Source organism: Sebastes umbrosus, chromosome 24 (genome assembly GCF_015220745.1).
Source record: "Sebastes umbrosus isolate fSebUmb1 chromosome 24, fSebUmb1.pri, whole genome shotgun sequence".
NCBI lineage: Eukaryota > Metazoa > Chordata > Actinopteri > Perciformes > Sebastidae > Sebastes > Sebastes umbrosus.
In genome coordinates, this window is record NC_051292.1 from 15943924 (window position 1) to 15959511 (window position 15588).

The 15588-nt window shown below is 40.1% G+C and overlaps 1 protein-coding gene across 2 annotated transcripts; it reads right to left on the bottom strand.

The window, feature by feature from the left end:
• Positions 1-363: 363 nt before the first annotated feature.
• Positions 364-3730, bottom strand: LOC119483417. Of its 2 annotated transcripts, XM_037761507.1 has the most exons (6): positions 3615-3730; positions 3359-3410; positions 2776-2954; positions 2423-2578; positions 2013-2105; positions 364-1244 (listed from the first exon to the last, which is right to left on the bottom strand). In XM_037761507.1, exons 2-6 carry the CDS (start codon positions 3393-3395, stop codon positions 936-938), a joined length of 774 nt encoding a protein of 257 aa, XP_037617435.1. In that variant the 5' UTR covers positions 3396-3410; positions 3615-3730; the 3' UTR covers positions 364-935. The 2 variants fall into 2 exon arrangements, with proteins under 2 accessions (XP_037617435.1, XP_037617436.1); XM_037761508.1 differs by lacking the exon at positions 3615-3730 and having other exon boundaries at positions 3359-3476.
• Between the last annotated feature and the right edge of the window lie 11858 nt (positions 3731-15588).

Sequence of the window (15588 nt, forward strand, 5' to 3'; positions counted from 1 at the left end):
CTAAAAAAAAGAAGAAAAAAAACCCCAAAAAAAGGAAACCCACAATGAATTGTGCAGCCAATAAAGCTAGCAAGTATACTCAACACTTGAGGAAAAATACATAGTAACTATAAAATCAAATAAATCATGATCTTTTCAATGTTTTTTAAACCTTATGCAACCTTTCTGTAACCTTAACCACAGATATCTTAACATGTGAAACGGGTTTGTACATCTCTCCTTTAGAACCTGAGATATGTAATGTAATAGCCATTAAGAAATGTAAAAATAGATTCTAACAGTGTTAAAACTTGACTATCCTTTGATAAAATGACCAGAATGTATGAATGTCACATTATTTTGAACCATTACAAATGTTCAAGAGACCCAAAAAAACAACCAAGGAAAAGTGCAGTTCAATTGCTGGGGGTGCAATCTATGAACAAAGCTTGCTCTTTTGTGCATAAGTCAGTTTAAGAACATTACCATTACTAGTACTGAATTGCTGGTCATTGTGAATTTAGCATTATTCACATTTCAGTGTTAATAACAGTGCCACAATATTTATACCACAGAAATAATTCTGTTAACAGGGAAAATCTGAAATTAAGGCCATCTATCTTTCAACTCTTCCACTCCTGATTCCTTTCCCATAATGTCCTGTCTTTGCAGTGAAAAAGTCTTGTCCATTTTGTCCTTTATCACTGCACAGTTGTTTCGCTTCTTCACATCACTTAAAAGTGACAGTCTCTGTTAGGTATGTCGTTGGCCTTTCCACTTTTTTTTTGCTGGCAATGCATCCTCTGGAGCCAGTTTTGAATTAAAGTCTGTTTCTCTCTCTTATTTACAATTAACAATGAAACTCTTCCATCATCTTGGAATGTATTTGAATACAAGCTATAAAACAGAACAAAAAACATGCTGTATCCAAATGTCTTTCTTGATTGATCCAGTATTTAGAGCTTGACACTCAGACTGCACACTTTGCGTGTCATTTTCTTTGGCTCTATCTCCATGAATATTTTCTGTAGTGCATCAAAAGTGTATTTGAGCTCACCTGGATAGCTCAAGTTTAGAGCATAGATGAAGCCAAATAACATGGCACATGCATGTGCGACCGATGGCAACTCATTAAGGACTTCCACACCTTCAAGAACAATCCCAATGTCATGCGGTGGCTGGAGAGGATCCTCCTCCTCCCTGATGACAAACACTGCCATTGTACACCTCTCAAGCTCGGTTTCAGCTTCATCCTTCTGCACAACCTGATAAAAAACAAGACATTTATGAGAAAACGATTCTGATGAAACCACTGACTGATGTACCAATACAAGAAAATATCTATACAAACAATTCTCTCAATCAAATCTCAATAAAAAACTTAAATTGGGGTTCTAGTGATGCGAAAATGTTAATGACTTGCAAAGTCCAGCAGATTAATGGCAGCTCCTCCAAATATTTTCCTCATAGCAAACATTTGACTTTATCGCAAGTAAAGCATTGGTACACGTATTAATAAAAGCTATATCCAAAAAGTTATAACATCTTAAATAGTACAATACAGTAGCATACATACTACTATAAGATTCACTATAATGTTAAAAGATACAACTGCCTTGTGTCTTCATATTTTCATTAATTTCAGAATCTTCAGACACTTTCCACAATCCAATATTTGGATATAATATCCATTTTATGTCCAGGCTTTTCGCTACTCCATCTGCACTTCTGCTGCTGCTCTGAAGTGACAAATATTTCACACTGCAATTAAAATATCTTAATAGGTTCCAGCCAAATATAGCCACACTATATAGTGTTTTACAAAATATAAAATATAAACCAGCACAGAGACTTAAGTCATTGTGTTAGACATATTCAATTTTTAAAAAATTGTGATAATTAATGACCACTGGGGGGGCAGAGAACTCCACAATAATTATACGCAGTCAAATGTACAGTACATGCATGTAAAGTTTGAATATTCAATGTTTTATCTTGTGTATAGCTTAAGTGATTCATGCAAAACTACTTACCAGATACTCCTTGATAAGTTTGTCCACGTCTTCCCCAAGGTACAGAATAAGGCACTTCAGCAGACACTCTCTTTTTTGATTCACCTCGAGGCTCTAGGTGAGAGCACAAACACACGCACATAATGCAAAACTATACTGTCCAATTTTTCAACTTGAAGATGCAACCTGAAGATTCAAACACTGCACAATGCAAAAATGGGAGTTACAGTAATTGTGATTTACAAATGCTTTGAGCAAACCAGTTAAAAGGCCTGTCAAACTGAGAAGACAAACGTAGTACATCTTCCAACGTGTAATCTAACTCCACAATCAAATGTGTTGACAAGATGAGCACTATTGCGTCTATTTACAATGTTACTATTTATGTGATATAAGGCAAATGTTTATGTATTGTATGTACCAGTACATACTTGATCAAGAACTTTCAGTATGTTCCGGGTCTTCTCCCTGACAACTCCTCCCTTGTTTCTGATGATGTCAATCAGCTTGCTGTGGTGCTTGTCCAAGGAAGCCAGGAATCGCGGTTGAAGTGGAACAGTTGTGATCCTCATGAATTCAGCATTGACCTTTAAAAAACAAAATAGCACATGCAAATGTTCTTGCATTACATGTTACATTACAGCTGTGTGGTGCATGAGATTTTATTTTTGATATCAAGGGCCAAAACATGCATTTTAAATTGGTTCGGCTCCATTTCTTAGCAGGTTTCTTATGATAGGGGATAATATTATTTATTTTACAGGCCACCACTGAAGTTACTTACCTCATCCATTGTGAACAATGCAGGCCATCTCTCTTTCATCTCTTCCACTCCTGATTCCTTTCCCACAACGTCCTGTCTTCGTAGTGAAAAAGTCTTGTCCATTTTGTCCTTTATCACTGCACGAATAACTCGCAACTTGGCTGGCCTTTTCACGGCCATGGCAGCCCATCCAAAAGGATCTAGTAAAAGCAAGAATAAAAACAGTAGTGTTAGTTGGAGTGAAAAATCGGCCATTAACTTACATCTGATTCATATTCACAAATTCATTGATTCACAATTCTGGTGAAAAGAAGTTGTTTTTGATTTGTATTTATAATTCTTAAAATATAATAATAAATTAAACATGTAAAAATACTGATATGAAGTGAACCTGCCAATAAATGTTCATACTGTCATGTAATTTCCACTGCATTACTAATTCAACTGAAATTATTGAAATTGCATTTATATACTACATTAGTAAGTTGGCCTATACATCTGTGGTAACTTATTCTCTAAAGTGCTGTATTTCTATTTTGGGTTTGTCATTCCTATTTAAACATACATGAAAATGATGTTCACTGTTGTTCATTTTGGGACTTACCAAATTCAGCAATGTGGCTAAACTGTGACCTTTTCATGAAACAACAGCAAACCTGTAAACACAAAGCAAAAGGTGAGATTTCACATTTAGTTTTTTGTTGGGATAGTTAACATTGTCCATAATTGTCACAACAGACTCTAATTTAATAATTATTAATTATTAATTTAACACATACTGGTGGTATTACAGTATACTGCATTAACATTGACAAATGAGAGAATGTGATATGAATTCTTCCTCTTTAATCGATACTCACCGTCTAGTACTCAATCCATTCTCATCATTTTTGATTATGCTTAAAAAGAGTAAAAGTAATATTCATATGAGTTCACAATATTTATATTACAACATGTTGTTTCAAGAGCAAAAAGAGCAAAATCACCATATAAACTAACATATTCCTCTTAGCAAAACGGTAACTCTGGATTAAAAAATGTGTAGGGCACAGAAAATTGTCAATCACCTGTCGTACTATCAATCCCTCCCTGTGTTGCTTATCTGAGCAGATTCACTGCTTGGAGGGTACCCTGATAGAGGGAGGTGGGGTCTGGAGGGTACCCTGATAGAGGGAGGTGGGGGTCTAGAGGAGCTGCATGGTTTTTCTGGCCTTTTCAGACATGGGATACCTAACTTTTAAAATAAACGAGGTTCCATGCAGTAACCAGAGAGCTGAGGCTGTAAACAGACCGGCTGTGGATGAGAGACGGCCGATGAACGTGCGTCACCTCCGTCAAATTACGTTTTGTTTGTTAAACACAAGTTTTAATAAATTGATTTCGTTTTTACTCCAAAGGTTTATGACACTTACAGTAACGTTCATTATGGTCGTCAATTCAGTAACGTTAAAGTGTCCGCGGAGTTTCACCTAGTCCTCCTCACCTGGATCTGCTGCTGCTGCTGCTGCTGCAGCTCTCTGTGTGTCTCTGTGTGTCTCTGTGTGTCAGAGCGGCGGAGGAGCCCAGCCCCGCCCTGGTAGAAACATGTCCAGACCCGCCGGCCCTCTACCCTTCTCCCGGTCTCCCGTTATAACACAGACATGCCTCTCCCGAGCACTTTTCTCATGTGAACTCCGGACAATGTCCGAAGAAAATAACTGTAGCTAACAACATTAGCATTAACATTAGCTCCAGTATTGACTTTGCACTTGTGAAACGTTGGTAAAGAAAGGTTTCTCTCTACATGAGACATTAAAGCAGATAACCTGGTTCAGCTAGTGTTAGCTAACACCCGCGCAAAATACAAGAGACAGTGTAAAATAGTTGTCCATCCTGCCACTAACCATAAATGTACACGGAAAATCTCTGGTTTGAAGTGAAAATACTATTTGAGTTAAATTATTGCTTTACTTTACTCCAGGGGGAGTATTATTTGCTTTAAAGCAAAGTGAAAAAAACTGGTTTAAACCAGAAAGCATGATTTTCAATCAGACCAATATAGAAATGCACTTTAAATGAATGACACAGTCGTTGCACTTTTTTCAGTGTTGATATGTCCACAATTTACCCAAATACAGATCTTAATCCCCAGTAGTTTGAATCAACATCTTATTGTTGATTGTTGGTTTGGCAAATGATTTTTAACATTTAGCTTTAGATCTCCTGCGTCCCTTATCATTAGGGCCCGAGCACGAAAGTGCCAGGACCCAACGGTGTCCTGGCACGAAGTGCAAGGAACCTATTGTTTTTGTCGGTATTATTATTATTTTTCTGCTGCGAGATCGCGTTTTTGAGGCCTTTCCCATCCCCAAAAACTCACGAAAATTGGAACATGCGTCGGGAGTGTCGAAAATTGCAATGTTCTGTAGTGTTTCGTCGCCAGCTGGCTCCATAGCGCCCCCTAGCGCGTTGAAATCGTAACTTTGTCAAAGTTCATCCGATACTCATGAAATTTGGTATGCATATCCCACTCATCATTTGAAACATATTCCAAATTGGGTTTCATTAGCTCCGCCCACCCGGAAGTCGGCCATATTGGATTTCATGTCACTTTTAGCGTTTTATACGCCGCGTACTTTAACGAACTCCTCCTACAGATTTAATCAGATCGAGTTGAAATTTGGTCAGGACCATCTTAAGACCTTGAAGATGAAAAGTTATTAAAATGGTGAGTGTTCACTTAACGACCGGACCGTAGCGTGGCGGCCATTTTGAGCCATTCGCCATGAAACAGGCAGTTATTGTAACTCGACTGTACATAGTCCGATCTGCCCCAAATCTCTCAGGTATGATGGTGCTCCAGTACTGATGACATGTATATGAAAAATTATACTCATAGCCCCGCCCCAAGACGTTAGCCCCGCCCCCTTTCATAACTCATGAACCGTTTATAGTAGAGTCTTGTGGGAGGTGTCATATCACTCAGCAGAGAGTGCCTGTTTCATTGGTAAATGTTATGCCCGCCCCCTACACATTAGCCACGCCCCCTTTCATAACTCATGAACCGTTTGTCGTAGAGTCTTGTGGGATGTGTCATATCACTCAGCAGAGAGTGGGTTAACCCTAACTCAACTGTGCATAGTTCGATCTGCCCCAAATTTCTCAGGTATGATAAGGGTCCAGTCCTGATTATATGTAAATGCAAAAATATAGTCATAGCCACGCCCCCTACACATTATCCCCGCCCCCTTTCATAACTCATGAACCGTTTGTCGTAGAGTCTTGTGGGAGGTGTCATATCACTCAGCAGAGAGTTCCTGTTTTATTGGTTAAGGTTAGCCCCGCCCACTACACCTTAGCCCCGCCCCCTTTCATAACTCATGAACCGTTTGTCGTAGAGTCTTGTGGGAGGTGTCATATCACTCAGCAGAGAGTGCCTGTTTCATTGGTGAATGTTATGCCCGCCCCCTACACATTAGCCCCGCCCCCTTTCATAACTCATGATCCGTTTGTAGTAGAGTCTTGTGGGAGGTGTCATATCACTCAGCAGAGAGTGCCTGTTTCATTGGTGAATGTTATGCCCGCCCCCTACACATTAGCCCCGCCCCCTTTCATAACTCATGATCCGTTTGTAGTAGAGTCTTGTGGGAGGTGTCATATCGCTCAGCAGAGAGTGCCTGTCGTAGAGCCTTGCGGCAGGCGTCGTGGCGCTCGTCAGAGTTTCGGTTTCACGGTGCCCGGCCGCGTCGGTCGGCGTCCCGCCAGCATCCCCGACGCGCAAGGGGCGAGGGCCCGTTCATCGCTGCTTGCAGCTTTAATTAGGGCCCGAGCACGAAAGTGCCAGGACCCAACGGTGCCCTGGCACGAAGTGCAAGGAACCTATTGTTTTTGTCGGTATTATTCTTTTTCTGCTGCAAGAACGCGTTTTTGACGACCTTAGCCATCCCCAAAACTCACCAGAATTGGAATATGCGTCAGAAGTGGCGAAAATTGCAATATTCTGTAGTGATTGGGCTCGGGTGCACCAGCGGGCTCAATAGCGCCCCCTATAGAAAGCAGGTTGCCAGAAAAAGTTACTTCGATCTTCACGAAATTTAAGTATGTCATTGCTCACATCTTCAATGGCACATTAAATATTTTTGAGATTTTTTCGGCCAACAGGAAGTCAGCCATGTTGGATTTCCTGCGTGATTTTAAAATTTACGAACACATTTTTGAGGACTTTAGGATGCACCAAATCTCATGAAACTTTACACGCACATCCAAACAGGTAATCCCTTTGATTCAGTGGTGAAATTTTGCTTGGGCGTGGCATGTTGGCTCTCTAGCGCCCCCTTATGTCTTTTAGCCTTTGAACATGCCTTTGACACCCTTGGGATACTCGAAAACTCATGAAATTTGGCAAAATGATAGACACCTGTGAACTTTATGTAAATGTATAGCCATTAGGCTCAGTGTGTTTAGCCGGCTCTATAGCGCCCCCTAACGCGTTGAAATTTTAACTTTGTCAAAGTTGATCCGATATTCATGAAATTTGGTATGCATATCCCACTCATCATTTGAAACATATTCCTCATTGGGTTTTATTAGCTCCGCCCACCCGGAAGTCGGCCATATTGGATTTCATGTCACTTTTAGCGTTTTATAGGCCGCGTACTTTAACGAACTCCTCCTACATATTTAATCAGATCGATTTGAAATTTGGTCAGGACCATCTTAAGACCTTGAGGATGAAAAGTTATTAAAATCGTGAGTTTTCACTTAACGAGCGGACCGTGGCGTGGCGGCCATTTTGAGCCATTCGCCATGAAACAGGCAGTTATTGTAACTCAACTGTACATAGTCCGATCTGCCCCAAATCTCTCAGGTATGATGGTGGTCCAGTACTGATGACATGTATATGAAAAATTATACTCATAGCCCCGCCCCAAGACGTTAGCCCCGCCCCCTTTCATAACTCATGAACCGTTTGTCGTAGAGTCTTGCGGGAGGTGTCATATCACTCAGCAGAGAGTGGGTTAACCCTAACTCAACTGTACATAGTTCGATCTGCCCCAAATTTCTCAGGTATGATAAGGGTCCAGTCCTGATTATATGTAAATGCAAAAATATAGTCATAGCCACGCCCCCTTTCATAACTCATGAACCGTTTAAAGTAGAGTCTTGTGGGAGGTGTCATATCACTCAGCAGAGAGTGCCTGTTTCATTGGTGAAAGTTATGCCCGCCCCCTACACATTACACACGCCCCCTTTCATAACTCATGATCCGTTTGTCGTAGAGTCTTGTGGGAGGTGTTATATCGCTCAGCAGAGAGTGCCTGTTAAGTTGGTGTTGTTATCCCCGCCTCCTACACATTAGCCACGCCCCCCTTCATAACTCGTGAACCGCTTGTCGTAGAGCCTTGCGGCAGGCGTCGTGGCGCTCGTCAGAGTTTCGGCTTCACGGTGCCCGGCCGCGTCGGTCGGCGTCCCGCCAGCATCCCCGACGCGCAAGTAGGGGCGAGGGCCCGTTCATCGCTGCTTGCAGCTTTAATTCAACTATTACATTCATGTTTGCATGCAGTGTTGGCAGATTGCGCTGGTTTCTGCCCCTACTTTTGATGAAGTCAGGCTGGTCGATGAAATATGTGCTGCTTTTGTCAACATTTGGTGAGGTTTTGAAAATATTGTGAAAACAATATTAGCAAACAAGCTGTTATTTTATTCAAGATTCTTGTTGGGTCCACTCACTCATTTGAGAAATATTTGATTGACAAGAGTTGTATTCAATCATCATTAGGGATAAGGGAGGTACTTAGCTTGGTTGCGATAGCCTATTTAACATTTTATCTTTGGTTATTTGATGCAGATATGAAGTTTTGTATGCTTATGATGCATTTTATATTGCGCATAGGTTTTACGGTTTTACACAGGCTTATGGCAAGGTTATGATTTGGGCTGGCTAAGGCTCGAGCACCGACAATGCCAGCGAAGGCCCTGTTGAAACTGTAGGAACTCTTCTTTTTCTTTTTCTCTCAAATGAATTGCCTTTTTGAGGCCTGAATGCTCAAAAGTTGTTAAACTTGGCACACTTATCAGTGCGGTGAAAAATTTATATTTTAAGGGTCTTGGGCTTGGCTATTGCAAAATGGCTCGCTAGCACCCCCTAGAAAGTTGGAAAAATTGAGCCCCTCGTTCTGGTTTCACCTACATGTATGAAATTTGGCAGACAGATGTAACATGTGGAAACGCACAAAAAAGCCTCTTGGATGTATGCCCAAAACTCAACAGGAAGTCAGCCATTTTTAATTTAATGTGCGATTTTCGCCCATTTTTAGCGCTTTATAGGTTGTGTACTTTAACGAACTCCTCCAACAGATTTAATCAGATCGACTTGGAATTTAGTCAGGACCATTGTAAGACCTTAAGGATGAAAAAATATTAAAATGGTGAGTTTTCACTGAACGACCTGACCGTGGCGTGACAGCCATTTTGAGCCATTCGCCGTGAAACAGGAACTTGTTGTAACTTCAGCATACTTTGTCAAATCTGCTCCAAATTTCTCACGCATGATGGTTGTCCAGGCCTGAGGTCATTTTCATGTCAATATAGACTCAGAGTCCCGCCCCAAGACGTTAGCAACGCCCCCTTTCCCCCCATTTTTCTTGAATTAGACAGGTTTTAAGTTGCGATTGGGCTGGAAAATTACATGAAATCTGATCTGGCAACAATATTTGCGTGGAGCAGAGTGAATGATTTACACACAACGGGACACTGACAGTGGTTGAAAGAGTCTTCAAATCCTTGAAGCAAGAAGAAGGAGCAATGCCACAATGAAAAATAGACGGGGCGTTTTTAGCAGATGCGGCAAATCAAATACCTGACAAAACAAACTCACAGTCATAGAAACAAATCATATAAAAATCCATTGTAACCATAAAGCCGATTTTAAAGCAGCTACTGTGTATAGTCTGTGAGTTCTGTTTCTATGTTTCCCCTGCTTGTCTTCTCCTCCTGGCTTCGTGTCGAGTCCAATAATGACCACATTGTTTTGGTGCCACCAGCTCTCACACACACATACATACACACACACACACACACAGGCCTGCAGAGCTTCCGATCGTAGCAAAGAGCAGACTTATAACTTTGTGAGAGTGATGTGTGTGTCCACACGTGTTACTGTCTATCTGTGCCGAGTTGAACACGTTTGTGTGTGTGTGTGTGTGTGTGTGTGTATGTGTGTGTGTGTGTGTGTGAAAGAGGTAGAGAAAGAGTTGGCCAAGGCAGTGGAAAATTAAGCGAGCCAGAGACGATGACGTTGGCAGAGCGGAGAAGAACAAACTACTTCCTGAAAATCTATTCAAACACTTTGACTAAACTCTCTCTCCAACAGACCTTCTTGTTCTCTCTCTCTCTCTCTTGTCTTTCACCGGCTCCACACTTTTGCTTTTTAACTCGTTGTGGTTCGTATGGCAGGTTTGCAGAAAAGAAACAACCTGATGGTTCAAATCTCATTTTGCTTTTCTTCTCTAATTTGTATTATTAACATTTTATATTGACACAAACCTAGGCTACCCCTAAGTGTTATTGCCATTATCTAAAATGTATTAATTAACATATACATTGTATCACGTTGATATTTCATGGTGTGCCTTTTATTAGTCTAATTTCATTTTAAACTTGAGCTGCAATGATTGATCTATTAGTTGTCAACTATTAAATTAGTCGCCAACTATTTTGATAATCGATTAATCGGTTTGAGTAATCTTTTAAGAACAAAGTCTAAATTCTCTGATTCCAGCTTCTTAAATGTGAATATGTTCTGGTTTCTTTCCTCCTCTGTGACAGTAAACTGAATCTCTTTGGACAAAACAAGACATTTGAGGACGTCATCTTGGGCTTTGGGAAACACTGATCGACATTTTTTACCATTTTCTGACATTTTATAGACCAAACAACTAATCGATTAATTGAGAAAAAAATCAACAGATTAATCAACAATGAAAATAATCGTTAGTTGCAGCCCTAAAGTACAACCTATTAGAAGAAACAAGATTTTAGCTATGCTGCTGCAGGTGTGCAGAAAAGAAAGAACATTAAATGGTTCGAATCTCATTTGCTTCTCTTGCATAAACCTCATTTTTATTATTAACATTTTATATTATAACCTAAACCTACCTCTTTAGCCTTGCTTTTGATTAGAAAGTGATATGCCGTTATTCAAAACTTATTAAAAGGTACAGTGTGTAGGATTTGGCGGCATCTAGCGATGAGGTTGCAGATTGCAACCAACTGAAACATCTCCCGTGTGCCAAGCGTGTCAGAGAAATAAACGTGAGTGTCTCTCTCTAGAGCCGGTGTTTGGTTTGTCCGTTCTGGGCTACTGTAGAAACATGGCGGCTGACTTCGTATTTAGATATAAACGGCTCATTCGAAGCAAACAAAAACACAACACTTATTATATTATTATTTTTGGGTGATTATACTCTAAAGAAAATATTGATATTATATTCGATTTCTGCCAAGAGATCCCACTAATGCTACACAGTGTTCCTTTAAATCATTTATTCATTTTATCGTATTGATGTTTCAAAATGTTTCAATTGCCCCTTATCCATTTTATTTCTTCTTCACTTATCTATTTTATTGGATTTCATTTGTATCATTTCTACTTCTCATGCACATGCATTGGACTAATTGCACTTTAAACTGCACTAACCTGTACGAAATGGCTCCACCAATAAAGAGTTTAGTGTTGTTCTTTGCCTCTAGTATCTCCAAGGGTCAAAGAATGATGAGGGGGAACATTTTCATTTACATAAAGTACATTTTATTACTCTTGACTGTTGGATAATAAGGCACAACTGGATTTCATCCTACACCATCCATTAAAGTTTGGATATTTTATGTCCTGAAAAAGATGCAGGCCATTTACATAATAGAACAATAATAAAGTCAGCACAAGGTGGATACACCGAGGCTATACACTCGGGCTGACTTCGCTTCCCTCTGAGCTGTCACAAAGATTATTATTATTATTATGTTTATGCTGCAAGGACACACACGCTCACAAACAAATAGATGCACATAACGTGCATGCTCAGCTCATCATTTGCATACAGCTATAATCACCCATCCTTCTCAAACCAGATGCTCCCCCCCCCACTCAGGACTCTGTAATTCTGTTCAGCCCTGCAGCAGCACAAACACGAGGACACACACACACACACACACACACACATAGTGGGTCAGGTAATTAACAGTCTGTAGATCTAAGCTAGCTTTAATCTAATCAAACCACCCAGCCTCAATTTCCCCCATGGGTTCGCACAACAATTTACGTACACAAACACGCACACTTTTCCTTTTTTTTTTTCTTATCTTTCATCCACATTACTCTTTTCCTCCCTCGCTCCATTCATCTCAATTAACCACACATTTGACATCTTTATCAAACACATTTGTAATTTAGGCTAAAACACACCTGTCTTTCAAGAGAATCGACACTTCTAGTATTTATTTTTAGGCTTTGCGACTACAACTGACGTGTTTGTATTTGTAATCACATAATTAAATTCCTGTTGGGTGTAGTCTATTCCTCTTCGGCCTTTATAATTGAACATTATTGCTTTTGGTTTGTTATTTGCTGTGGGCAAAATTTGGGTTGAGATGGTTTGTTTTGGCTCATGTGTTAAAAGCACACTAGAAAACTGACATGGAAACAGAAAATGTTTAATAAAACAGTGAAAATGAACCTTTTGAGTGTGCTTTACGTACTTGAGAGAGTACATTCAGAGGGCGACGTCCATGCCCGGGCAGTAGGAGAGGAAGGCGGCCAGGGCGGTCTCCTCAAACAGCCCAAAGATCAGGATCTTGTTCCTGAAACACACACAGGGGAACAATTAAGACCAAACAAACGAATTTGAGTGACTGAAAATAGCTCAGATTGTCATCATCTTGGTGCCAGGATTTCAAACTACTGACTCTGAGCCAAGACACTGACGCAAACCACAGACTTTTAAACACACTTCATATGCTTTAGAGCCCAAAATAAACACTGAGGTCATCTAGAGTTCTTCCTACAGAAGCACAACAGCTGGTACAATATCGAAAAGGAGGCATGACATTCAAGATGGCAGCTGTTTCAGTAGTTTCAGAGACTTCTCTGATGAGACGTCCACAGCTCAGAGTTGGAAGAGGACTCACTTCATGCCCTGTTGGAAGACAGAGACGAAGAAGGCCGTGTGGCAGGTGAACTCCATGATCTTCCTCTGCTCGTAAGTCTGACAGCGAACACATCAGAAACAGTTTGACCCTTTGACCTCTGAAATGGTCTGCCGGTGCCTACATTTACAGTATGTAGGCACCGGCACAGTATACACAGTATTTTTGCTTATTGTGATGTCATTTATTGGGAGTAGCTACAAATCTACAAATGCTTTACATCCCTAAAATCTATAAGCTACAAGGTTATGTAAATCAATTAATTTTAAAGATTGATAAAAGTGTTGAAATTGTTGTCAAATTAAAATATACTTTGGTTTTGATGTTTTTCCATAGAATATTACTAAATAAACACAAAACATATTGATCCAAAAGATTTCTAAATGTAGAAACATGAAAAAAATATTTCTTAACAATCAATAATGTTTTGCATGTTTTAGTTTTTGAGATGAGCTCATTTTTTACGAGCAGATCGAGTGCAAAGGCGCTTTGAGAGTATTGTTACGTTCCGCACGTAACGCCACGTAATGACGTCATCGCGAGCGTGCAACACAATGGCACAAAAGACAGAAGCCTTCTGCTGCAAAAAGAATGAATGCTCTAGCTGTTATGGTTTTACACCAATTTAAACAGGGTCATGCAAATAATTCTCTTTTTAAAGGATTAAAGAAACCTTTAACCACGCAGGTTTAGAGCTCCTGCAATCCTGTATTCATTCTGTTATGGATTATATTCCAAATTTCCAGGTATGCAACAATAATGATTACAGAATTGCTTGCAAAGCTCAGTACTCAAACAGGAAAAAACCCTACAACAGACCCAATGGAGATACAAGATGTTCCTGGGTTCAACAGAAATTAGTAAAGATTTGACATTCACTTGCAGCAGATTTGCCCTTTAAACTTTTTAAGTATTAACTGCAAACTTTTTCCTTCTTTTTAATGGACACAAGTGTGAAACAAACAGCTCAGAGTCTCTAAGAGTTGCATTTGGTCCCCTCTTAAAGTACTCCTCCTTTAGTCCTTTTCTACGAGCAGAAAAGTCAAGTTAATTAGTGCTCAGACTCAAACCTCAAACTTAGTCATGATGCCACACAATGAAATAGTCCCAATTAAATTTCAAGGTTCTGTGGGTCTTTTGACGGTGCACCAGACAAGATAACAGGGGTTCTGAGGCAAAAATATATTCCTCGGTCTGTTTTATCACAGTCGAGTCTCATCTTGAGTCATAAAATATAAACTAAAAAGCAGTTTTTTGTCAGGTAAGTTTATATTTGTATAAATCATGTCAGACATTGCTTAAACTTAACTGGTATTTTTCAACCTGGACTCTATTTTCTTACCTATCGCTTGATCCAGTCTGTTTGTAATTATGTCCAATTCCTGCTCAAGGAGAAGTCTCGTTGAAAATATTTTAGACAACACTAAGCTACGCTTTCTAACACAACAAACTCTGAGAGACTTCAGAACAAGACTTCTCCTTGAGCGAGACTATTTTCATAATGTCAGACACTTATAATAACAATCAGGGCCTGTTGCGGCAAAAACAAGCACTTTTAGTGGACAGAAATGACGGCGTCAGCTTGCCCCAATAACAATACATTGCAGCCTGTTTAGTGGCTGCCGTCTCCAGTGCTCTCCCTCAATACTGGACCAATTTCAGAAAGTGTTGTCCCTATTAGTCAGTTAGACACAGAAATATGGGAAAATAGGGTCGAAAAAGGTTGAAGAATACTGAAGTTACCCTTTAAGCGATGACCCCAGTGGGGAACTTTAGGCAATGTGGGCCTGTCTAAATCATCTCCACATAGGTTTCTATCATATTATTACCAGTAATGATCCACAACATGAGTAATAAACTCATAATATATAATTATACATAATTAGGGCCTGAGCACCAACAACGACGAAGGCCCTATTGAAACTGTAGGAATTATTATTTTCCTCCCAAATGAATCGCCTTTTTGACGACCTTAACATGCTCAAAAAGTTGTTAAACTTGGCACACTTATCAGAGGCGGTGAAAAATTTGATAATTTTAGGATCTCGGTCTAGGGTGATACAAAATGGTTCGCTAGCGCCCCCTAGAAAGTTGGAACAATTAAGCCCCTCGCTCCAGTTTCACCTATATGTATGAAATTTGGCAGACATTTGTAACATGTGGAGACGCACAAAAAAAGCCTCTTGGAGGTATGCCCAAAACTCAACAGGAAGTCAGTCATTTTTAATTTAATGTGCGATTTTCCGCCCATTTTTAGTGTTTTATAGAACGTGTACTTGAACGAATTCCTCCTACAGATTTAATCAAATCGACTTGAAATTTGGTCAGAACCATCTTAAGGATGAAAAGTTATTCAAATGGTGAGTTTTCACTGAACGACCTGACCGTGGGGTGGCGGCCATTTTGAGCCATTTTGCCATGAAACAGGAAGTTGTTGTAACACCACTGTACATCGTCCAGTCTGCCCCAAATTTCTCAGGCATGATAAGGGTCCAGTCCTGAGGACATTTACATGCAAAGATAGACTCGTAGCCACGCCCCCTTTCATAACTCATGAACCGTTTGTCGTAGACTCTTGTGGCAGGCGTCATTACACTCATCAGAGTTCAAGTTTCACTGTGCTTGGCCGCGTCAATCGGCATCCTGCCAGTA

Excerpts from the sequence above, each read along its gene's own strand:
- LOC119483417 (XM_037761507.1), bottom strand. The coding sequence starts at position 3,395 with ATGAAAAGGTCACAGTTTAGCCACATTGCTGAATTTG. Across the intron at positions 2,579-2,775 it reads CATTGTTCACAATGGATGAG|GTCAATGCTGAATTCATGAG; the intron begins GTAAGTAACTTC and ends TGTTTTTTAAAG. Across the intron at positions 2,106-2,422 it reads TACTGAAAGTTCTTGATCAA|AGCCTCGAGGTGAATCAAAA; the intron begins GTATGTACTGGT and ends GCTCTCACCTAG.